This window comes from Bufo gargarizans, chromosome 8 (genome assembly GCF_014858855.1).
Source record: "Bufo gargarizans isolate SCDJY-AF-19 chromosome 8, ASM1485885v1, whole genome shotgun sequence".
NCBI classification, from domain to species: Eukaryota; Metazoa; Chordata; class Amphibia; order Anura; family Bufonidae; genus Bufo; species Bufo gargarizans.
Window position 1 is genome coordinate 104,619,475 of NC_058087.1, and position 25,187 is coordinate 104,644,661.

Consider the following 25,187-nt stretch of genomic DNA (forward strand, 5'->3'; position numbering starts at 1 on the left):
AGACAAACTCATATATATATATATATATATATTATATATATATATATATATATACACACACACTGTGAATATACTAGGGCTGCAGCTAACGATTATTTGAATAATCGATTCGTTGCCGATTAATTTCTACGATTAATCGGGAAAAACGACAAAATTACAAAACAAACCGGTTTATATGATTTTACCTGAAAAATTATGTTCAAAGGACATATTAAAACAAATTGTGGATGGCACTGTTATGGAGAGGGGGATCTGTGGGTGGCGCTGCTATGGAGAGGGGGATCTGTGGGTGGCGCTGCTATGGAGAGGGGGATCTGTGGATGGCGCTGCTATGGAGAGGGGGATCTGTGGGTGGCGCTGCTATGGAGAGGGGGATCTGTGGGTGGCGCTGCTATGGAGAGGGGGATCTGTGGGTGGCGCTGCTATGGAGAGGGGGATCTGTGGGTGGCGCTGCTATGGATAGGGGGATCTGTCGGTGGCGCTGCTATGGAGAGGGGGATCTGTCGGTGGCGCTGCTATGGAGAGGGGATCTGTCAGTGGCGCTGCTATGGAGAGGGGGATCTGTGGGTGGCGCTGCTATGGAGAAGGGGATCTGTGGGTGGCGCTGCTATGGAGAGGGGGATCTGTGCACTGTTATGGAGAGGGGGATCTGTGCACTGTTATGGGCATAACAGTGCACATATCCCCCCTCCCCATAGCAGTGCCATAGACCGATCCCCCCTCCCCATAGCGGTGCCATACACAGACCCCCCCTCCCCATAGCGGTGCCATAGACCGATCCTCCCCATAGCGGTGCCATAGACCGATCCCCCTCTCCATAGCAGCGCCGGCCCTGCTGCTCACAGCAGACTAATCACTTACTGCATCTTTATTTTACCTTACAATAGTGACGCTCCAGTAACAACTAACAGGCAGAGAGGAGGGCGGCGTAACGTCACTTACTCACGTGACGCACCTGCTCCGCCCACTTTATGAATGAAGGAGGCGGAGCAGGTGCGTCAAGTGAGTAAGTGACGTTACGCCGCCCTCCTCTCTGCCTGTCGTTGTTACTGGAGCATCACGATTGTAAGGTAAAATAAAGATGCAGCGACTTAAAGTAAACCGCCCGCCCGGCGCCCGCCCGCATAGCAACGAATCGGCGATTATTCGATAACTGGATTCGTCGACAACGAAAGTATTTGCCCCTTACAAATTCGTCGCACTGAAATGTTTCAGGTTATCAAACTTGATAACAAATTTGAATACCAGACAAAGATAACCTGAGAAAATACAAAAACCAAGTTTTTAAATTACAGTTTCATTTATTACGAGAAAAAGCTATCCAAACCAACCTGTGTGAAAAAGCAATTGCCCCCTAAACCTAATAACTAGTTGTGCCACCCTTGGCGGCAACAACTGCAATCAAGGGCTTGCAATAATTGGCAATAAGTCTTGTACATCTCTGTGGAGGAATTTTGGCCCACTCTTCTTTGCAGAATAGTTTAAATTCAGCGACACTGCAGATTTTCTGAGCATAAACAGCCTGTTAAAGGTCAAGCACAGCATCTCAATCAGATTTAAATCTGGACTGATGGCCAGGGTTTTCTGGTAGAAAGCAGAATTCATGGTTCCATCAATTACAGCAAATCCTCCAGGTCCTAAAGCAGCAAAGCAGCCACAGTCCACCACACTATCACCAGGTTTAACTCTCTGTATAATGCTTTTTTTTCCAAAATGTTGTGTTATTTTTATGCTACTGTAGATGTAAGGGGACGCCCAGCTTCCAAAAAGTTTCACTTTTGTCTCCTTAGTCCACAGTGCTTGCGGTTTATCAAGATCTTTTTTTTGGCAAATTTCAGTTTGTATTCTTTTTGGTGTGCAGTGGTTTTCGCCTTAGAGCTCTCCCATTGATACAATTTGTGCCAAGTCTCTTATTGTTGAACCATGAACATTGACCTTAAAGGGTTTCTACCATCAGAATTACTGTTATGTAGCTGACTGACATTAGCGATGTGCTAATGCCAGCACTACATAAGAGTGTGTTTTTTACATTTCTCCCTGCAGCCATTTTGCTAAAATACACAGCTGCTGGCTTCCTCACTGTGACATAGTCGGCGCAGTGAGGAATCCAGCACCAGGAGAGCGGCCTGGGTGGGATAAAGGGTGAGTAGAGCCTCTAGGTGCTGAATCTACGCCCACATAGCACCTAGAGGCTCATTAGCATAATATAAAAGTGTGTATTTTAGCAAAACAGCTGCAGGGAGAAATGTAAAAAACTCACTGTTATGTAGTGCTGGCATTAGCACATCGCTAATGTCAGTCAGCTACATAACAGTAATTCTGATGGTAGAAACCCTTTAACTGTAGCAAGTGAGGCATGCAGTGCTTTAGATGTTTTTCTCGGTTCTTTTGTGTCCCCCCGCATGAGTCTTTGATGCGCTCTTGTAGAAATTTTGGTAGACCGGTCACTCCTGGGAAGGTTCACCACTGTTCCACGTTTTCTCCATTTGTAGATAATAGCTCTCACTGTGGTTCAATAGAGTCTCAAAGCCTTACAAATGGCTTTGTAACCTTTTCCAGACTGATAGATGTCAATGACTTTCTTTCTCATCGGTTCTTGTATTTCTTCAGATCGGGGGATGATGTGTTGCTTTTTGAGATCTTTTAGTCAGATTTTTTTTATTCTAACGGTCTGGCAGTAATAAGGCCTGGGTGTGGCTAATAGAAATTGAACTCAGCTTTCCAAAAACTGTGGTTAATCATAATTAAATAATGGGGGGAGGGGTTATTGTTTTCACATAGGGTCAGGTTGTTTGGGACAGATTTTTTCCTTAACCCCTTAAGGACATAGGACGTACCGGTACGCCCTGTTTCCCGAGTCCTTAAGGACACAGGACGTACCAGTACGTCCTAACTTTAAATAGGCATTCCGGCGCCCCAGGGGTTAATCTGAACAGGATGCCGGCTGAAATCATTCAGCCGGCATCCTGCCACAACGCCAGGGGGGTCATGTGACCCCCCCGTGTCGGCGATCGCAGCAAACCGCAGGTCAATTCAGACCTGCGGTTTGCTGCGCTTTTTGCAGTTTCTGATCCCCGCGGTCGATCAGAAACTTTAGAGTGTCTAAATTAGAGATTTTGCACCCCCTCTGCACCCCTGCACGATTTGATGGCGGCGGGTGGTGCAGGGGGGTGTCGAAGGCGGTGGGGGCGTTACGGGAGGCGGGCGGTACGGCAGGTGGGATCGCGATCCACCGCCCGCCTCCCCTTGAATAATCGTTGGCGTCTAGTGGGTTATACCAGGGTGCTAGCACATTGCTGACACCCTGGTTTAAACGGCTGACATCTGTGCAGATGTCAGCCGTTTAACCCTTTCCATACCGCGGTCCGTACGGACCGCTGTATGGAAAAGGTTAACTGTCATCGGTCAGGGAGCTCCCTCCCTCTCCCATCGCGGGGCTGCTGTGCCTTTGCAGCCCCCCGATGGAGAGGGAGAGAGCCCCCAGGAAGCCCCCCGAAGCCACATCCTCGCAGACGAGGAAGGTTCCCATGGCAACAGGACGCCTGCTCTGGCGTCCTGCTGTCCATGGTGCTGAACAGATCTATGCTAAAAGCATAGATCTGTTCAGTGCAAGTAAAATACAGTACATCAGACCCACTGGATCTTCAAGAACCAAGTGGGTCTGGGTCAAAAAAAATAGTGAAAAAAGTTTCGATAAAAAAAACATTTATCACTGAATAAAAATAAAAAATAATAAAATATACTACACATATTAGGCATCGCTGCGTCCGTAACGACCTGATCTATAAAACGGTTATGTTACTTTCCCCGCACAATGAACGCCATAAAAAAATAAATACAAACTATGAGAAAATTGTAATTTTGCCCACCTTACTTCCCAAAAAAGGTAAAAAAAGTGATCAAAAAAGTTGCATGTACGCCAAAATAGTACCAAACAGTCATCTCATCCCGCAAAAAATGAGACCCTACTCAAGATAATCACCCAAAAACTGAAAAAACTATGGCACTTTTGTTTCAAAAATAAAATCATTGTGTAAAACTTACATAAATAAAAATAAAGTATACATATTAGGTATCGCCGCGTCCGTATCGACCGGCTCTATAAAAATATCACATGACCTAAACCCTCAGGTGACCACCATAAAAATAAAAGGTGTAAAAAAAGCAATTTTTTGGCATCTTACGTCACAAAAAGTGTAATAGCAAGCGATCAAAATGTCAAATGCACCCCAAAATAGTTCCAATCAAACCGAAATCTCATCCCGCAAAAAATTAGACCCTACTCAAGATAATCGCCCAAAAACTGAAAAAACTATGGCTCTTAGACTATGGAGACACTAAACAATTTTGGGGTTTTAAAAATGAAATTATTGTATAAAACTTACATAAATAAATAAAATTGTATACATATTAGGTATCGCCGCGTCCGTGACAACCTGCTCTATAAAATTACCACATGATCTAACCTGTCAGATAAATGTTGTAAATAACAAAAAAAACGTGCCAAAAAAGCTATATCTTGTTACCTTGTCGCACAAAAAGTGTAATATAGAGCAACCAAAAATCATATGTACCCTAAACTAGTACCAACAATACTGCCACCCTATTCCGTACTTTCTAAAATGGGGTCACTTTTTTGGAGTTTCTACTCTAGGGGTGCATCAGGGGGGCTTCAAATGGGACATGGTGTCAAAAAAACTGTCCAGCAAAATCTGCCTTCCAAAAACCGTATGGCATTCCTTTCCTTCTGCGCCCTGCCGTGTGCCCGTACAGCAGTTTACGACCACATATGGGGTGTTTCAGGGCCATAAATAATGAGTTTTGTTTGGCTGTTAAACCTTGCTTTGTAACTGGAAAAAAAATATTAAAATGGAAAATCTGCCAAAAAAGTGAAATTTTGAAATTGTATCTCTATTTTCCATTAAATCTTGTGCAACACCTAAAGGGTTAACAAAGTTAGTAAAATCAGTTTCTACTCTAGGGGTGCATCAGGGGGCTTCAAATGGGACATGGTGTCAAAAAAACAGTCCCGCAAAATCTGCCTTCCATAAACCAAACGGCGCACCTTTCACTCTACGCCCTGCTGTGTGGCCGTACAGTAGTTTACGGCCACATATGGGGTGTTTCTGTAAACGGCAGAGTCAGGGCAATAAAGATACAGTCTTGTTTGGCTGTTAACCCTTGCTTTTTTAGTGGAAAAAATGGGTTAAAATGGAAAATTAGACAAAAAAATGAAATTCTCAAATTTCATCCCCATTTGCCAATAACTCTTGTGCAACACCTAAAGGGTTAACGAAGTTTGTAAAATCAGTTTTGAATACCTTGAGGGGTGTAGTTTATAGAATAGGGTCATTTTTGGGCGGTTTCTATTATGTAAGCCTCGCAAAGTGACTTCAGAGCTGTAGTGGTCCCTAAAAATTGGGTTTTTGTAAATTTCTGAAAAATTTCAAGATTTGCTTCTAAACTTCTAAGCCTTGTATCATCCCCCAAAAATAAAATATAATTCCCAAAATAATTCAAACATGAAGTACACATATGGGGAATGTTAAGTCATCACAATTTTAGGGGGTATTACTATGTATTACAGAAGTAGAGAAACTGAAACTTTGAAATTTGCTAATTTTTCCAAATTTTGGGTAAAATAGGTATTTTATTATGCAAAAAAAAAATTCTTTTTTTACTTTATTTTACCAGTGTCATGAAGTACAATATGTGACGAAAAAACAATCTCAGAATGGCCTGGATAAGTCAAAGTGTTCTAAAGTTATCGGCACTTAAAGTGACACTGGTCAGATTTGCAAAAAATGGCCTGGTCCTTAAGGTGAAATAGGGCCGTGTCCTTAAGGGGTTAATAAATAAAATCATCATTTAAAAACTGTTTTTTGTATTTACTCAGGTTATCTTTGTCTGATATTCAAGTTTGATAATCTGAAACATTCACAGCACTGTATATGCACAGAGTGTGTATGTATATATACCGTATTTTTCGCCCTATAAGACGCACCAGCCCATAAGACGCACCTAGGTTTTTGAGGAAAAAAAATAATATATATTTTGAACCAAAAGGTGCGCTTTTGAACTAATTGTGATCTGTGGATGACACACTGTTATGGGGGATCTGTGGATGACACACTGTTATGGGGGATCTGTGGATGACACACTGTTATGGGGGATCTGTTGTTATGGAGGATCTGTGGGTGACGCACTGTTATGGGGGATCTGTGGGTGACGCACTGTTATGGGGGATCTGTGGGTGACGCAGTGTTATGGGGGATCTGTGGGTGACGCAGTGTTATGGGGGATCTGTGGGTGACGCACTGTTATGGGGGATCTGTGGGTGACGCACTGTTATGGGGGATCTGTGGGTGACGCACTGTTATGGGGGATCTGTGGGTGACGCACTGTTATGGGGGATATGTGGGTGACGCACTGTTATGGGGGATCTGTGGGTGACACTTATGGGGGATCCTCTCTGGATGGCACTGTTATGAGGATCTGTGTATGACAGTTATGGGAGGGATCTGTGGATGACACATATATAGCATCTTATGCTATGTGTCATCCACAGATCCCCTCCATAAGTGTGGGGGTCGCATTTTCTTTTATAATGGGGGTGGGGGTCGCATCTGCATTTATAATGACAGCGGGGCCCGTGCAGTGACTATTCTACTACACGGGCCCCGCTTACTGTATAATCATATACTGTTTTTTGTATTTACTCAGGTTATCTTTGTCTGATATTCAAGTTTGATAATCTGAAACATTCACAGCACTGTATATGCACAGAGTGTGTATGTATATATACCGTATTTTTCGCCCTATAAGACGCACCAGCCCATAAGACGCACCTAGGTTTTTGAGGAAAAAAAATAATATATATTTTTAACCAAAAGGTGCGCTTTTGAACTAATTGTGATCTGTGGATGACACACTGTTATGGGGGATCTGTGGATGACACACTGTTATGGGGGATCTGTGGATGACACACTGTTATGGGGGATCTGTTGTTATGGAGGATCTGTGGGTGACGCACTGTTATGGGGGATCATAATTGTAAGTAATACACAGCGATAATGATGAGCGCTGTGTATTACTTACAATTAGAAGCGCTCGCCGTTCGGAGCAGAGAGGAGGGAGGAGGCAGGCCGGGAGGACAGGCGCTGGCAGTGTGAGTCATCCGTCATGCGCCCATGCCGCCTGCTTCATTCATAAAGTGGGCGGTGCAGGCGCGTGACGTATGACTCACACTGCCAGCGCCCGTCCTCCCGGCCTGCCTCCTCCCTCCTCTCTGCTCCGAACGGCGAGCGCTTCTAATTGTAAGTAATAGACAGCGCTCATCATTATCGCTCATTATGCTTTTACATGCATACAACAATTAACTATTAGGGATATGATTATACAGTAAGCGGGGCCCGTGTAGTAGAATAGTCACTGCACGGGCCCCGATGTCATTATAAATGCAGATGCCGCCCCCAGCCCCTCCTCCCTCACAGCTGATACACCCTCCGCACGGCATCGTGGCGGGTGTATCATTGAAAACTAGGCAAAATACGCTACATTCGCCGTATAAGACGCACTGCTATTTTCCCCCCATTTTTGGTGGCGAAAAATACGGAATATACACATATATATATATATATATATATATGTATATATACATACACACACACACACAAAATACTCACAAAAAGTTAGGGATATTTGACTTGTGGGTGAAATTTCAGGATGAAACTAAAATGCACTCTAACCTTTACAAGTGAACTTAAAGTCACTTGCTCTACACTTTTTAATGCACATGTCCAACTGTTAAATGTTTCAGTACTTTTTGCACAACTTGCTGTTTTTCTTTAACAAGGAGCTTAATGCCAAAATTCACAAGTGTTTGATCCATAAATCGACCAATAAATTTGATTAAAATTGGTATTTAAAGAGTCCTCCTCATCATGCTGTTCACATTTTGACACCATGAGACCAAGATGACACCTAACAATTGATCAACAGTACCACCCCATTGCGAGGCTTTAAACAGAATGTTCTCAGACGGAAGTGGCCACTAAGCTTAGAGTGTCACACAGTAACATCAGCAGGTTGCAACAGAGATACAGAGAGACTGGAAGAGTCACAGAAAGGCATAGACGTGGACGTCCTTTGGCCTCATCCCACACTGATGACAGCGGGTCTCAGTGCTGTTCACTGATGAAAGTCGATTCATGCGGAGCAGAAATGATGGCAATGTTGGAGACGTCAAGGAGAACGATATGCATCAGCCACAGGTTAAGCCTTAGGTGGTGGTGATGTTACAGTGTGGGCAGGTGTGTCTAGTCAATACAGAAGTGCCCTACACTTTGTGAATGGTACAGTGACAAGCCCATACAACTTGAATAACATTAATCCAGGTATTGTGCCTTTGCATGAACAACACAGGCCTAATGGACAACAATGCGCCAGCTCATCGAGGTCACATCATTAGAAAACAGCAGCTGGACACTGGGATGCCTCAAATGGAGTGGCCTGCACTTTATCCAGACTTGAATCCCATTGAAAACCTATGGGATCAGCTGAGTCACTGTGTAGAGGCTCGTAACTCTGTACCAAAGAACCTCAATGATCTGAGGGCCAACCTTCAAGTAGAGTGGGATGCCATGCCTCAGCAGACAATAGGTTAACTTGTGAACAGCATGACACATCAATGTCAAACTATAACTGATGCTCAGGGACACATGACAAATTTTGAGACATTTACATTTTTGTGGGAGTATAGTCACCACTAGAGATGAGCAAATTTCTCCTTATGAAATTCGTTTGTTCATAGAAGCAGAATTGCGTTATGGATTCAGTTACCACGGACCATAACGCAATTCTATGATGGAATTCATAATAGAATGCCTTTAGAGGCATTCTGTTATTCATTCTGTCATAATAGAAATCTATGGGCTGCATAATGGATCCGTCCCGTTTCCGTTATGCAGGGTAGTCATCCGTTACGCAGGGATCCGTTATGCATTCCATAGACTTCTATTATGACAGAATAAATAACGGAATGCCTCTAAAGGCATTCCGTCATAGAATTGCGTTATGATGCATGGTAATGGAATCCATAACACAATTCTGCTTTTACTAGTAAACTAATCGCAAACAAATTACAAAATATTACATTCGCTCATCTAAATTAACCACTGTTGTTGGCTTTTGTTTGAATAAATAGTTTGAGATTAGTAAATTACCATTGCATGCTTCTACCTAAATGCCCTACTTTCGTGATATAATATCACTGTAGCATGAGCCTTTTAAGTTTTCTTTAAAGGGGTTGTCTCAGTTCAGCAAATAGCAGTTATTATGTAGAGGAAGTTATTACAGGTTACTTACTAACGTGTTGTGATTGTCCATATTGCTTCCTTTGCTGGCTGGATTTATTTTTCTATCACATTATACACTGCTCGTTTCCATGGTTTACCACCAGTCTGCAATCCAGCAGTGGTAGCCATGCTTGCACACTATAGGGGTCCTGGCCACCAGAGAGCACGACCACCGCTGCTGTAACAAAGAGAAAGCTGGTGAACTGTAGGTGCAGAACATCTGTTGGTATTTGAATTGCTACTTTAAAGAACTTCCTGTGACCTGTCAGAAGGAGTATGTGAAGGTATGCATCTGATAAATCTATCTGGTTTGCCATAACTGACCAGATGGTTTCCATTTAGAATATTTTCTTTGCTAGAAACTCATATTGGTGAGATCTGTTATAAGTCTCCATTTGTTCTCTGGTTTTGGCGCCACTAAAATTCTGGAGTACACTCTGGTTATTCTTTGTGAGAGGGGAACTGTTTCCAGTGCTGTTTTTGCTGGAATTGTTGAAGCAACTGAAAAAGTTATAGATTTTTGCTTTGATTTAACAGGAAATGCGCAAAAGTTTTTTTTTTTGGGAATTTCAGCACCTATTCTCTCTAGATGGTTGATAAGACCCAGTCGTCTGAACAAGTGTTTGACCATTCTGTAAAAAACGTCTTCATTCTGGCCCCTACTTGTGTCACGGACCCTCCCGTCACAGGTGCCAGGAGATCAGAGAGGCTGGCAACACGTGGGTTAATCTGAATGGTTCCTTGTGGATCATTTGTGTCTGTGTTGTTTTGGCAATGACCACACCTCTGGCAGGTGCTGTAGGTTTGGTAATTTAACTTCCCCTATTTATTACTGCTTACCCCTTCTGGGGGTACGGTTTATAGCTTGTTTCTGGACTCTAGGCTTGCTAGTTGTTGCATCTCGGTTGAGCTTTTGGGGCTGCCTTTTCTTCACATTAAGTTAAGTGTCGTCTTCCCTATTTGTATTTTGTTTGTTGTATTTCCTGGTCTTTTGTATCTAGGCCTGAGAGAGACTCCTGTTCATTCTTTTGGTCGAGGAATAGGTTGTATCAAGTACTGTCACTATATCAGGGCCCCACAATGTGTTAGGGCTCTAGGTTCCAGTGTATGAACTTTCCTACCATCGAGGTAAGTTCATACTGATAGTTAAAATAAAAGAAAGGGTATTCCACGGCGCAAAAACCACCCAGTAGTTGGAATAATAATGGTTCTTGTTTATTTGGGCAAGTAGTACAACGCGTTTCGGGGTTTAACCCCTTCTTCAGGTACAATTGTCTTGCAAGGATGAAGACAATTGTCTGAAGACTTCTAATTTAGCTTTTTTTTTTTTTTTTAAGGAATCCGTTTTTTCTTGCTTTGTTCTATAATTTTTTTTCCTGCCCAGAAATTTGTCACCTTTAATTTTTGGGTATCATGAGTCCTGACAACAAAAATGGCCTATACTGCTGTTTTCTCCTAGCTTCCAGAAATATCAACCCTTTACCCTAATTTAAGGATTCTAGGATCTTCTCTAGTTGTGGACCAAAAAAGAAGGATGGCTGAAAGGGTAAACTTAAAAAATTATTTTTGAAAGGGAGGTCGTCTGGCCAAGCCAGCAAAGGAGACAATACGGACAATCAGAATACATTAGTAGGTGCCTTGTATTAACTTGTATACATGATAAATACCATTTGCTGAAGTGAGACACATTTTTTTATCCATAGAGACCTGCGTGCTGTATTAGCCAGAGCTAGGGATCTGGAAGTAAGTTAGACCATGTCCAGCGGGGCATTACATAATTAGTTGCAGATTTGAGAGCAGGCATATTCTGTCAAATCTGTTCTCTCAGCCCCCTATGTTCTAGGTCATAGGAAAGTTGGAAGAGCCATATACGAAAGCCCTGGCCACAGGGATGGATGAGAGTGCAGCTAGCGATACAGCAGAGGTAGATGCGTATTCCTTTTTCAGTAATATCGCATTTTTAGCCCCATAAAAAACACTTTTTCCCCCCAAAGGTGTGGGTGGGGGGGGGGGGGAGTCACTGCATCTTATGGGGGAAATACTAATAAGTGCTTCCATTATGGAAGCGCTCGTTAGTACCGGAGAACCAGGAGACAGTCAATGCAGCGCTCCCCGGGCTCTGTACTCACCGCTTCCTGGTCCTCTGTCGTTGACTGTGCTGTGATCAGATGCACATACTGTAGCAACATAACAACCTGCATAGCCTGATAATTGAGATGCAGAAGCAGAGCTCAATACACTTACATACCAGGGATGAGGTCAGAATACATTACAACAATAAAGCCGTGAGAAGACATCTCATTCCTACTCTGGCAGACAGAGGTATAGAGTTCTGACTGAACACACCATGGCTCAGTGGTTGCTGGCAATAAGAGCCTCACTTCCGGGATCAGCCTGGCATTATCGCTTATGCACAATGCGGAGCTGATCAGGCAACATGAGGGCGCCAATACAAGGTAAAGAGGTATGCTTGGAGCATGGACCACGGACTGAAAACCCCTCAATACATCCAGTGGACTGTGAAGTGAAACACATTAGAGTTTAAACCTTCAATTCACCTTTGGGCTGAGGGACAGGAACAGCTCCCTGTGTGCCCCCTGTACAAATAAGAGCTTCATTTCATAGTGATGTCTCCATGTAACAGACCTAGAGAATAAAAAAAACAATACAGGGACTCTGTGTCTTTCTGATACCTTTATAGGTAGGGGTGGACTGGAAACTAAAAAAAGAGAGCCTTTCACCACTCCTGAAATGTCTGTTTTAATAGCTTCATGCATTCCCCATGTAATAATAATTCTGGAGCCTCTATTCTTATGGCTGTATGTTGCGCCATTCCTTTATTATTTCTACCAGAACTTATAAATGAATTTCTATTAGCCTGCAGTAAGGGTACAGAGGTGTGTTAACTAATTGGGTTAATTGGGGGGGGGGTGTACCTGCACAGTCTGAAAAGGGCAGCACTGATTGGATAGAGTGGTACTGGTTACCACCCCTCTGTACCCTTACTGCAGACTGCTAGAAATTAATTCATAACTTCTAATTGAACTAATAAAGGAATGGCACAACATACAGCCATAAGAATAGATGCTCCAGAATGGTTATTAAATGGGGGATTCATGAAGCTATTAATACAGGCATGTCAGAAGTCGTAACAGGTCCTCTTTAACCGCCTCCGGATCGCCTAACGCAGATGTGCGGTCCGGAGGCGGCAGCGCTGCGCAGAGTCACGCATATACGCGTCATCTCGCGCGACGTGAGATGACGCGCTTTGCCGGCGGGCGCATGCGCAGTTCGGGACGGCATTTCGTAAAGGGGGGTCGCGTCATCAGCTTGCCAGCCAATGATCGCGGCTGGCAAGCTGATGATTTTTTTAAAAAACAATCAGAAGCCACATAGCAGATCATATTAGTAAATATGATCTGTTATATGGCTGCCCTGCTCCTCTGCTGGTCCTTTTCGTCGGTTGGATCCAGCAGAGGAGCAGGCTTCACAGTGAGTAGCACCAACACCACACTTTAGCCCCAGATCACCCCCTGCACCCCAATTAACCCTTTGATCACCCCTTTGATCGCCCCTGTCAATCACTAGTGAAAGGAAAAAAGTGATCAGTGTAAACTGTCCCTTTTTTTTTTCACTGGTATTGACCGTTAGGTCTTAGGATAGTTTAGGCCCCTTGGTTAGGTAGTTTAGGGATCGGTTAGCGCCCAGCCCACCGCACCGCAGTCACTGATTCGCTGATTAGCGTATCGCTAATCAGCATTTGTACTATTATAGTATCTGGAAGTGATCAAAACTGATCACGGTCAGATCTATAATAGTATTAGTGTCACTTTAGTTCACCCTCCACCCAAAATGCAGTGTTTGCCCGATCAGGCCTGATCGGTCGCCCACACGTGCGTTCGCCCACACCCGCCCCACCGCAGTGACAAAATTTATTATTTCTTTTATCACTGCACATTCACTTTACACGCGCTGCGGCGATAAAAAAAATTCAGTTTTGATATTTTTTATCAACCGCAGCGGCCTCCGGTACTTCGCTAGCCTCCCATTTGTAAGACAGGCTTGCTTTTTTTTCTTGGGTAGTCTCAGTGAATACCCCTAAATTTAGTTGCCCAAATGTCAAACAGGGGGTATTCTTCTGAAGAGGCCTACAGGCTTCTGACCCAGTCGGATGAGGAATGGGAACCCCCATCTGATGAATCTAGCGGGTCAGAATACGAACCTGTAGAAAGCAGTGGCTCTCTGACCCAAAGTTCGGACGAGGAGGCTGAGGTCCCTGATAGCACCAGGCGTACCCGGCCCCGTGTCGCTAGACCACAGGTTGCGCAGGATCCGCTTCAAGAGCAGCAGAGTGGGGCTGGCGCTGTCGGATTATGTGGTGAGGCATACACCAGCAGCGCAGCCCTACCTGGACCTCGTACCAGCACTACCGTACAACCTGGTGAAGTGGCGAGCACCAGAAGGGCAGTTGAAGCTGGTACGGTGGCACGAGCAGTAGTGACCCCGTCGCAGCCACCGCAAAGACGGGCCCGTAGAGCCCCTAGAATCCCAGAGGTGCTGGCAAACCCTGATTGACAGTCCCCAACTTCAGCCGCACCTGTAGTTCCCCCTTTCACCGACCACTCTGGAGTTTGGGTTGAGACAGCTCAGATCGGTTCGGCCCTGGGATTTTTTGAGCTGTTCTTGACTGCGGAGCTCTTAGACATAGTCGTGGCCGAAACAAACAGGTATGCCACACAATTTATAACCGCCAACCCGGGAAGCTATTATGCCCAGCCTTTCCAGTGGAAACCAGTCCAAGTTTCCGAAATTAAAATTTTTCTGGGCCTTCTCCTCAACATGGGTCTAACTAAAAAGCATGAATTGCGGTCATATTGGTCCACGAACCCAATTCATCACATGCCCATGTTCTCTGCTGCTATGTCCAGGGCACGTTGTGAGGCCATCCTGCGTTTCCTGCACTTTAGCGACAACACCGCCTCCCGTCCCAGAGGCCACCCAGCTTTCGACTGGCTCCACAAAATTCGGCCCCTCATAGACCATTTCAACCAGAAATTTGCAGATTTGTATACCCCAGAGCAAAACATCTGCGTAGACGAGTCCATAATACATATTACCGGGCGCCTTGGCTTCAAACAATACATCCCAAGCAAGCACGCCCAGTATGGGGTCAAATTTTATAAGCTCTGTGAAAGGGCCACAGGCTATACCCACAAATTTCGGATCTATGAGGGAAAAGATCAGACCTTGGAGCCGGTCGGTTGCCCTGACTACCTGGGGAGCAGTGGGAAGACAGTCTGGGACTTGGTGTCACCCTTATTCAGCAAGGGGTACCATCTTTATGTGGACAATTTCTACACAAGTGTGGCCCTCTTTAGGCATTTGTTTCTAGAACAGAGTGGCGAACTAGTCGCACGGGCTTCCCCCAACGGCTCGTTACCACCCGTCTTGCAAGGGGGCAGAGGGCTGCATTGTGTAACGAAGAACTGCTCACGGTGAAATGGAGAGACAAGCGTGACGTTTACATGCTCTCCTCCATTCACACAGACACGACAATCCAAATTGAGCGAGCAACCCGTGTTATTGAAAAGCCCCTCTCAGTCCACGACTATAACCTTCACATGGGAGGGGTGGACTTCAATGACCAGATGTTGTCTCCGTATTTAGTTTCCCGCAGAACCAGACACTGGTATAAGAAGGTGTCTGTATATTTGATTCAATTGGCTCTGTATAATAGTTTTGTTCTCTACAGTAAGGCTGGGAGAACTGGATCCTTCCTCAAATTTCAGGAAGAGATCATCGAGAACCTCCTGTACCCAGGAGGTTCCGTGGCCCCATCCAGCAGTGTAGTTAGCCGTCAACACGAGCGACATTTCCCCAATTTCGTTCCTGGTACCTCAACCCAACCGTCACCCAGGAAAAGATGTTGTGTCTGTAGCAGGAGTGGAATAAGGCGTGACACCCGCTATTTCTGTCCTGACTGTCCTGACCACCCTGCCCTATGCTTTGGAGAGTGTTTCCGGAAGTACCACACACAGGTACACCTAGCATAAGGATCACATCTCACCAGGACAGGCACACAGGGCTATTAGGGCCCATTCACATACAGCTGCTGCAAACCTCTCCTTTCACCTGGGACAAAGTGCATAACGCACTTCGCCACATCTTTGGGCGATTTGCGCTTTGCACATTGACCCATGGGGAAGGAGAGGTTTGTTCTATAAAGGTAAAAAAAAAAAAAAAACACCAGTAAGCAAAAAGGTTAATGTTTAGTTCAAAAAGTTAAAGTTTATATGTTCTGTTCCAAAGTTAATAAAATTATTGCCTGGTTTTTTCTTTTTTTTTTTTTACCTTCCAGGTGGACCAACCGATCGACTAGCTGCAGCACTGATGTGCATTCTGACAGAAGCATTGCGCTGCCGTCAGATTACACGCAAGTCGGTGTATGCGGCGCTGCAAGACGAGATTTCTACTCTGCAGTAAAAGATACGTTTGCCAAGGCATACGAGCTGAGGAGGAGGCGGCGTTCCTATGCTTTGGCAAACACTTTGTATATAAAAAAAAAATAATAATAATCCCGGCAATGATTTATTCATCCACATCGATTGATGTGAATGGAGAAATCTGGTTTGCCAGGGCATACGAGCTAAGTGGGTATGGATGTTGGGCGGAGCTCTTATGTCCTGGCAGACGCCTTTCCCCTCTTTTTTTTTGGCAGAGATTTTTTCATCCACATTGATCGATGCGAATGAAGAAATCTGTGCCGTTAATTTTTTTCTTTCAGCCCAGAGGCTGAACGGAAAAAAAAAATCTCATTACCTGTATGCTCAATATAAGGAGAATAGCAGAAACTCCTAATGCTGGCCATACATGTAATGATTGCGGAGACCCTCAAATGCCAGGGCAGTACAAACACCACACAACTGACCCCATTTTGGAAAGAAGACACCCCAAGGAATTCGCTAAGGGGCATATTGAGTCCATGAAAGATTTAAATTTTTGTCCCAAGTTAGCGGAAAGTGAGACTTTGTGAGAAAAAAATAAATAAATAAATTTCCGCTAACTTATGCCCCCCCAAAAAAATTCTATGAACTCGCCAGGCCCCTCATTGAATACCTTGGGGTGTCTTCTTTCCAATGTGGGGTCACATGTGGGGTATTTATACTGCCCTGGCTTTTTAGGGGCCCTAAAGCGTGAGAAGTCGTCTGGGATCCAAATGTCTAAAAATGCCCTCCTAAAAGGAATTTGGGCACCTTTGCGCATCTAGGCTGCAAAAAAGTGTCACACATGTGGTATCGCTGTACTCAGGAGAAGTTGGGGAATGTGTTTTGGGGTGTCATTTTACATATACCCATGCTGGGTGAGATAAATATCTTGGTCAAATGCCAACTTTGTATAAAAAAATGGGAAAAGTTGTCTTTTGCCAAGATATTTCTCTCACCCAGCATGGGTATATGTAAAATGACACCCCAAAACACATTCCCCAACTTCTCCTGAGTACGGCGATACCAGATGTGTGACACGTTATTGCAACCTAGGTGGGCAAAGGGGCACACATTCTAAATAGCACCTTTCGGATTTCGCAGGCCATTTTTTACACATTTTGATTGCAAAGTACTTCTCACACATATGGGCCCCTAAATTGCCAGTAAAAATGTCAGCAGCAATGAAATACCACCAAATGAAAGCTCTATTAGTGAGAAGAAGAGGTAAAATTCATTTGGGTGGTAAGTTGCATGACAAGCAATAAACGTTGAAAGTAGTGTAGTGCAGAAGTGTAAAAAGTGGCCTGGTCATTAAGGGGGTTTCAGCTAGCAGGGTTGAAGTGGTTGAAGTGGCCCTGGAAAAAACAACAACAATGGACCCAAGTTTTATGCAAATCCAAACTGACAGAAGGCAGGGCCAACACAATTAAGCAGGCACAACACAATTAGGCGGGGCTAGCAATATCTTAGTGCAGCACAAAATACTGCCCCCAGCAGAACCTAATACCACAGTGCAGCACAAAATACTGCCACACCTTCTGCAGTGTACAACTATATGATCTTCCTGAAGATCGCAATACATTTGAATTCAGGAGGGCACCTGCGGCTGCCTGACAGCTGCATATGTACCTGTTTCTCATAGCATTAATTAATGCTGAGGTCATCAGATTGTACCTGGCTGATGACCATAATGAGGGCTCAAGCAGCCCCATATGCATCAGCCCACCGGGAAATTTCCCTGTAGGGTCTATGGCCAGTCCATCCCTGTTTATAGGGTGCAACAGCTTTTTCTAATTTATATTTTTTAAAGAAAGACAGCTAAATGTGTCTATTGTAATTTATTTTGCTCACTTGCATTTTTGTCATTATTATATAAATTAAGCTTCTGCAGTTATCCCAAAGACCTGGTATAAAGAAATATATCTGTAGATACCAGTACATTGTACATGAATACTAATAAAGGATTTTAGTTGCACAAATTACTTTCTTAAACAGCAGTGTGCTCTGTAGCACACTGGTAAGGCTTCCAAATAGATGGCTGGGACTTCAAATCCCCCTGGCAATAATTTAAAAGTAGAAATTAAAAAATGTTTTAAGTACACATGGGTATCCCCCTACCCTGTCAAAATGCTAAGTGTTTGGGAATACCCCAAAGGATGACTCTGTATATGGACAAGTGTTAAGGCTGGCCGCAGGCTAGCCTGGATTTGTGGGAGGGGCCAGTACCTGTCTTAAGCGGTCCGCCTCTCCCAGGCAGCACGTCTGCATTCGGACGTCTGCTACTTCCGGGTGTGACATCATCATCAAGCGTCCTGCACGAGTGGGTCTCAGAGAAGCCGGGTGTACCTTTCCCTTCAGTCTGCAAGCTGTTCAGATCGATTTGTTTGGGGAGTGTGGCAACGTGGGGGAGGGTAACTCTGGTAGCTGGGTCCTGGTGCCATTACTGGGTTGATTACTTACAAGGTTGCTGGTGGTGCACATGTTTGACACTCTTCACATACACTACATACATACCTTAGACACATAGTTCGCACATCAGGCAGTTTGACTAGAAAAAAAAAAAAAAAGGGGGGGGGGGAACAAGTGGATTGTTAAACAAAGTAAAAAAAAAAAAAAAAAGTGGGTTGTTAAATAAAGAAAAAAAAAAAAAAAAAAGAGGTGGATTGTTTAATAAAGAAAGAGAAAAATAAAATAAAAATTTGTGCATACACCACTAGCATAGGTACATTCGGTAGTACAGCCACACTCTCGCACGACAGTCAGAGACACCTCGCATCATCTCGTAGAATAGTGTCATACAGTCTGTTTTCCACAAATCCTATACTTACATACATCACCTACCACGTCTGTAGGTTCGTTAGCCCGCAGTGTTCGTTTTTAATGAATCTGCCACGTCACAGATTCAGACAAACTCGGGCTCGTCCCATACGTCAGTGGAAACGACTATCATACTCCCTGTCAGCCTCGTCGGCTTCTCGTTAAAACGTTTCACGCTGCTGGGGGGGGGGGGGGGTTAGATTCTGTCACCTTGTCTGTCGGCTTACGGGCAGCAGGTCGTAGGGTTAACAGTTTTTTTTTGTTTTTGTTTTTCTTTCCTTTCTCCTCTTTTCTCTCCTTTTTCTTTCTTCGTTGTTTTTGTTGTGGTGTTGTTTCAGTCGTCATGTCTCAGCCTTCAGATATTGAGGAGTTTGTGTCCTTGCCTCCGTCTCCAAGAGGGTCCGAACACGGCAGCACTCCATCCCTCAGGGCCTGGACAGTGCCTAAATTGACGGCCGAATTGCTCAGGAGAGGGATTCCGTTCGCGGCTACAGCCAGAAAGGCGGAACTATTTAGACTTCTATTTCCCGCTACAACACAGGCCAGGCCTGCTGCTACCAGCGATAATGCCACCATCACCAATTCATTAGTACAGATTCACTCGGTGTTGAACACACTCACTAGTTCCATCCAGGATCTACAAGCCCGGATGGAGGTAATGGAACAGCGTCGCGACCCCACCCCTCCCCCCGGCAGTTGGGCCAGCTGGTGGCGCGGCACCTCCGGCTGTGGTCACAGGTACTGTGCCTACTCTACCATCGGCAGGTAACCTGTCACAGGGCGGGGGAGTACCTTCAGTGGCGCCGGTATATTTCGTCAGGCCCAGTATTAAAAAGGACATCTTAGAGGGCAAGGATGTCAACTTGGCATCCTTGTTAATTACGTCCCACGACGTAACAGAAAATAAGTCCTTTGGCTGTAGCGAGTTATCAGTGGTACTAAAGTCCAAAGACCCCAGGCTCAGTCGCAAGCTGACCCTGGCCGAGTTCGTCCTGGCTTTCAGCCTATTCAGAGACGTTATGTGTTCTGCCAGCCCCAACAGGAGAGAGGAGTTGGACATTTACCTCTACAGGGTGGTAGATTTGGCGCACAAGTACGGGGGTACAGCGTTCTATGATTATCATAGGTCCTTCTCGGCCAAAGCGGCAGCCATTTGGACCCAGCTCCAGGTAGTCACGGACTGGAGCAATATTGATATGGAGTTATTTTGTAGGCACTTCGCCAGCTTGAAGTCCCTGGTGTGCACCACATGTCAGTCTCCTGCTCATACTACCGCCTGGTGCCCATTGGCTGACCTCAAAGCTGCCCCCAGTACCTCCAGAGGTGGGATCAACCAGGGTCCTAGCCAGCAGTCAACCCAGTTTGACAAGCTGGGGAGACCCATTCATTACTTGGGAAAAGCCCAGCTCTGCAATAACTTTAACTATGCTGTCTGCAATTTCAGCCAGTGCAGGCTCCTGCATATCTGTAAAAACACAAAATGCAATCGCACACTGCAACCAGCACTCTGCCCTGCCTTTATGCTGGATGTTGAATAAGGCATTGGTCTGCACCTGCTAGGGGTTGTGCGGGCTGAAATTTCCATATTTTTCTCTTTGTAGTACGTATTGGAGGCGTGGCGATCTCCAAGCAGTCAAGCACACCTGTCCAGTTAATCTGCCCCCTGGAGGCTGGTTTTAAAGTCAGTATAAAACGGAGTCTGCTTATACAGCACCTACCAGTAGCCATTAGGCTCCAGGAGAAGTATATAGTGGGCTCAGCATGCATGTGAGTACTTGCATCCCTGGATCCGATGAAAGCTGTAATGGCACCGGACGGGGTTAAAAGCAGAGTGTGCTTGGCGTGCATGCTGTGCCTGCGCTCCCTGGACTTTAGGTGGCTGTCATGGCCCATAAAAGGTAGGAACTAGTGTTAGGGACCACTCATTAAGGCGACCTTGACGTGGTGAGTGGCTTATTACGCTTTGGCCAAAATGTACACCAATGCCTTATTCAACATCCAGCATAAAGGCAGGGCAGAGTGCTGGTTGCAGTGTGCGATTGCATTTTGTGTTTTTACATTTATATCTCTATTTCGCCATAGCAATCTGCACCTGCTAGGGGTTGTGCGGGCTGAAATTTCCTGCATATCTGTGCCACATGTGTCAGGGCACATCCGGTCACTGTCTGCACAGTGAAGCCGGCATGACTGAGCCGGGTGAATGTCGAGGTACTAGACCAGCTGCTGCGGCTTCATCCGGTTCAGCCGTTCCGCGCTTTTATGGTGGAAGGATTTTCACGGGGGTTCCACACTGGGCTCATCACCTTGCCACAGCAGACTCATGAATGCCCCAACCTGCAGTCGGCTTCTAAACATGCTGGTCTGGTGGATCTGCTGTTGGCAAGTGAGCTGGAGAAGGGCTTCATAATTGGTCCTTTCCAGTCCTCTCCTTTTTGCACATGGAGGGTGAGCCCGGTGGGGGTGGTGCAGGGAAAATACTCCAATAAATTTCGTTTGATTTATGACTTGTCTGCTCCACATTCTTCCCATGTTGCAAGTCTTAACTCACTGATTCCGTCTGAGGAATTTTCGTTGAAGTATACTTCCGTAGACCAGGCTATCCAGGTCATTCTACAGACAGGCAGGGGGGCTTGGCTGTCCAAAGCAGATGTCTCTGATGCGTTCAAACTGCTGCCCATTAGCCCATCTCTCTGGCAGTGGCATGGCATCAAATGGAGAGATGCTTACTATTTCGCCACCAAGTTGACGTTTGGTTCCAAGAGCAGCCCCAGTCTGTTTGATAAGTTAGCGCAGGCTCTGGAATGGATTTTGTTGGAAGTACGGGGTTGCCAGAATGTCATTCACTACCTGGATGATTTTCTGTTGATAGAAGAACCCTCACTGGCGCCTGTTGACTTGCAGGTTCTCTTGCAAGTTTTCAAGGAGTTAAACATTCCGGTGGCTGCCCACAAAACAGAAGGGCCTGCGCAGGTTGTCACGTTCTTGGGGATCTACCTGGATTCATGCGACATGTCGGCCAGTCTGCCACAAGACAAACTCGACAGGATCAAGTCAGGTGTCCGTAACTTGCTCACGTCTCAGGTTTGCACCAAGAGAGAATTGCAGTCTCTGTTGGGTATGTTAAACTTTGCCATGAGGTTCATTCCTCAGGGTAGATCATTTATTTCTAGATTGTTAGTCTTACTCCAACAGACCAGTGATTTGGACGCATCAGTGCATCTTAATGCCAACGCCCGAGCAGATCTGTTCATGTGGGACAGATTTCTCAGCGGGTGGAATGGCATTTCCATGTTTATTCCAAGGGTCACGTACTTTCAGACGCAGCTGCCTCGATAGGTTTCGCGGCCATATTTGGCTCACATTGGTTCGCCGGCTCATGGCCCACGCATGTACTACAGATGCCGGGGTTTTCTCAGACGTCGGCATTGTTCGAGATCTATCCTATAGTAGCAGCTGCTTTAGTTTGGGGGCATAGGTGGTCGGGTCACACGGTGGTTTTCCACACTGAAACATGGCGACTGCAGAGATCATTAACAAGGGTAGATCTAAATCGTTACTCATCATGTCTTTCATGTGTAGGTTGACCTGGATAGACCTGGAACAGGGGTTTCATTTTCATGCCCTGTTTTTGGACGGGGTCAGCAATATTGCAGCTGATGCTTTATCTCGTTTTGATTTTTCACGCTTTTTCTTACAGAACCCAGAAGCAGACTCAGTGGGCACCCCGGTACCGAACTGGCGGCTGCTGGTCTTGGACTAGACTCTCTGATGGTGGTCGCCAGTTCACTCATTACAAAGTCTTTGTCGACCAGTACATTGAGGTCATACCGCCGAGCGTGGGTGGTTTTCTTAGACTTCCAGTTGGTATATCCTAGGGGTGACACTGGTCAGGTCAAGTATATGGTGGCTTTCGTGTCTTATTGTCACTCGGTATTGGCTTTATCCTACAACACCATTAGGCTATATTTGGCTGGGGTGCAGCATTTTTTGGCACTTCAAGAGCCAGACAGACCCTCTATATTTTCAGCTCACCCGATCAAGGCCATCCTCAGAGGCATTCAGAAAAGTCAGGTCACGGTCAAGTCGGTCCGTCAACCGGTTACGGGGGACACGTTTCGTAGCCTGTCGGAAGTCCTCACATTGTCACCATTCGGAGTCCTTCCCAGCCTGGTGATCAAGGCAGCAATGTACTTGGCGTTTTACGGGTTTTTAAGACCAGGTGAAGTGACACAGGCCAGACAAGGGGCGGTGGCTCTCCGCAAGGGAGATTTAGTCAGGATGGGCAGTAACTTTCATTTGCAGTTGCCTTACAACAAAACAAGGCAGGTAGGTCCCGGCCATGTAGTTAAGTTCTTCCAGACCACAAACGCATGGTGTCCAGTGACAGTCTTGGACAACCTCTTGCTGGCCCTTAGTCTTCACAGCCCCACCGACCCGTTACTTCCATTTCCTGTTGGTCCACTGACGTCCAGCCAGTTCATCAAACATATTCGCATCCTGTTGACCAGTGTAGGATAGAATCCGGCTCAATTCTTTCCGCATCGGTGCGGCATCCGCAGCGTCCAAGCATGGAGTTCCTGCGCATATCATCAAACACGTGGGGCGCTGGCGCTCTGGGTGCTTTGTACGGTATATCCCGGAGCCACAAGCAGAGCTGGTCCAAGCATTCAGTATGTTGGCAGAGTAGCACGTCAGGCCAATCCTTCCCTCACTGGTGGGTTTTGCCCCCTTTTTCAGGCATACCGACCTAGTGAGGCCAAGTCACACCTCAGGCCAATTAGGTAGGGGGGTGGTGGTTGGGCATCTTCCACTCGTCAGGTCCTGACCACAAGTGTTAAGGCTGGCCGCAGGCTAGCCTGGATTTGTGGGAGGGGCCAGTACCTGTCTTGAGCGGTCCACCTCTCCCAGGCAGCACGTCTGCATTCGGACGTCCCCTGCCCACCCATTCCCATTCTTCATTCAGTCATTCAACCATCACATTCAGGGTATGCCCCCTTTTTCAGGCATACCGACCTAGTGAGGCCAAGGCACACCTCAGGCCAATTAAGGTAGGGGGGTGGTGGTTGGGCATCTTCCACTCGTCAGGTCCTGACCACAAGCCATATATAAAGTCAGACAGGGTACACCTAAGCAGAGCAGGGACCACCTGCTGTGTTAAAAAGTGGATAGGATGTATCAGCCCAATGCATGTGAAGGGCAATTGGCCCACTGGGAAAATTCCTTGTAAAGTACACTGCTCAAAAAAATAAAGGGAACACAAAAATAACATCCTAGATCTGAATTAATTAAATATTCTTCTGAAATACTTTGTTCTTTACATAGTTGAATGTGCTGACAACAAAATCACACAAAAATAAAAAAATAGAAATTACATTTTTCAACCCATGGAGGTCTGGATTTGGAGTCACACTCAAAATTAAAGTGGAAAAACACACTACAGGCTGATCCAACTTTGATGTAATGTCCTTAAAACAAGTCAAAATGAGGCTCAGTAGTGTGTGTGGCCTCCACGTGCCTGTATGACCTCCCTACAAAGCCTGTGCATGCTCCTGATGAGGTGGCAGATGGTCTCCTGAGGGATCTCCTTCCAGACCTGGACTAAAGCATCTGCCAACTCCTGGACAGTCTGTGGTGCAATGTGACGTTGGTGGATAGAGCGAGACATGATGTCCCAGGTGTGCTCAATTGGATTCAGGTCTGGGGAACGGGCGGGCCAGTCCATAGCATCAATGCCTTCGTCTTGCAGGAACTGCTTACACACTCCAGCCATATGAGGTCTAGCATTGTCTTGCATTAGGAGGAACCCAGGGCCAACCGCACCAGCATATGGTCTCGTAAGGGGTCTGTGGATCTCATCTCTGTACCTAATGGCAGTCAGGCTACCTCTGGCGAGCACAAGGAGGGATGTGCGGCCCTCCAAAGAGATGCCACCCCACACCATTACTGACCCAATGCCAAACCGGTCATGCTGGAGTATGTTGCAGGCAGCAGAACGTTCTCCACGGCGTCTCCAGACTCTGTCACGTCTGTCATGTGCTCAGTGTGAACCTGCTTTCATCTGTGAAGAGCACAGGGCGCCAGTGGCGAATTTGCCAATCTTGGTGTTCTCTGGCAAATGCCAAACGTCCTGCACGGTGTTGGGCTGTAAGCACAACCCCCACCCGTGGACGTCGGGCCCTCATAGAATCTGTTTCTGACCGTTTGAGCAGACACATTCACATTTGTGGCCTGCTGGAGGTCATTTTGCAGGGCTCTGGCAATGCTCCTCCTGTTTCTCCTTGCACAAAGGCGGAGGTAGCGGTCCTGATGCTGGGTTGTTGCCCTCCTACGGCCTCCTCCACGTCTCCTGATGTACTGGCCTGTCTCCTGGTAGCGCCTTCATGCTCTGGACACTACGCTGACAGACACAGCAAACCTTCCTGCCACAGCTCGCATTGCTGTGCCATCCTGGATAAGCTGCACTACCTGAGCCACTTGTGTGGGTTCGGTTCTAGACTCCGTCTCATGCTACCACTAGAGTGAAAGCACC

The 25,187-nt window shown here is 45.9% G+C and overlaps 1 protein-coding gene across 6 annotated transcripts in view; it reads right to left on the bottom strand.

Annotated features, from left to right (window-relative positions):
• The window catches only part of PMS1 (PMS1 homolog 1, mismatch repair system component), a 488,451-nt gene that overhangs the window by 95,627 nt on the left and 367,637 nt on the right, over window positions 1-25,187 (bottom strand). Inside the window, exon 12 of one of the 6 annotated variants that reach the window (XM_044304358.1) lies at window positions 18,286-18,389. The exons of the other annotated variants lie outside the window; for them this stretch is intronic. Coding sequence (XP_044160293.1) covers window positions 18,377-18,389 — 13 coding nt within the window. The 3' untranslated portion in view covers window positions 18,286-18,376. Of the gene's footprint in view, window positions 1-18,285; window positions 18,390-25,187 lie in introns of those variants that run through there. 6 annotated transcript variants of the gene reach the window in all.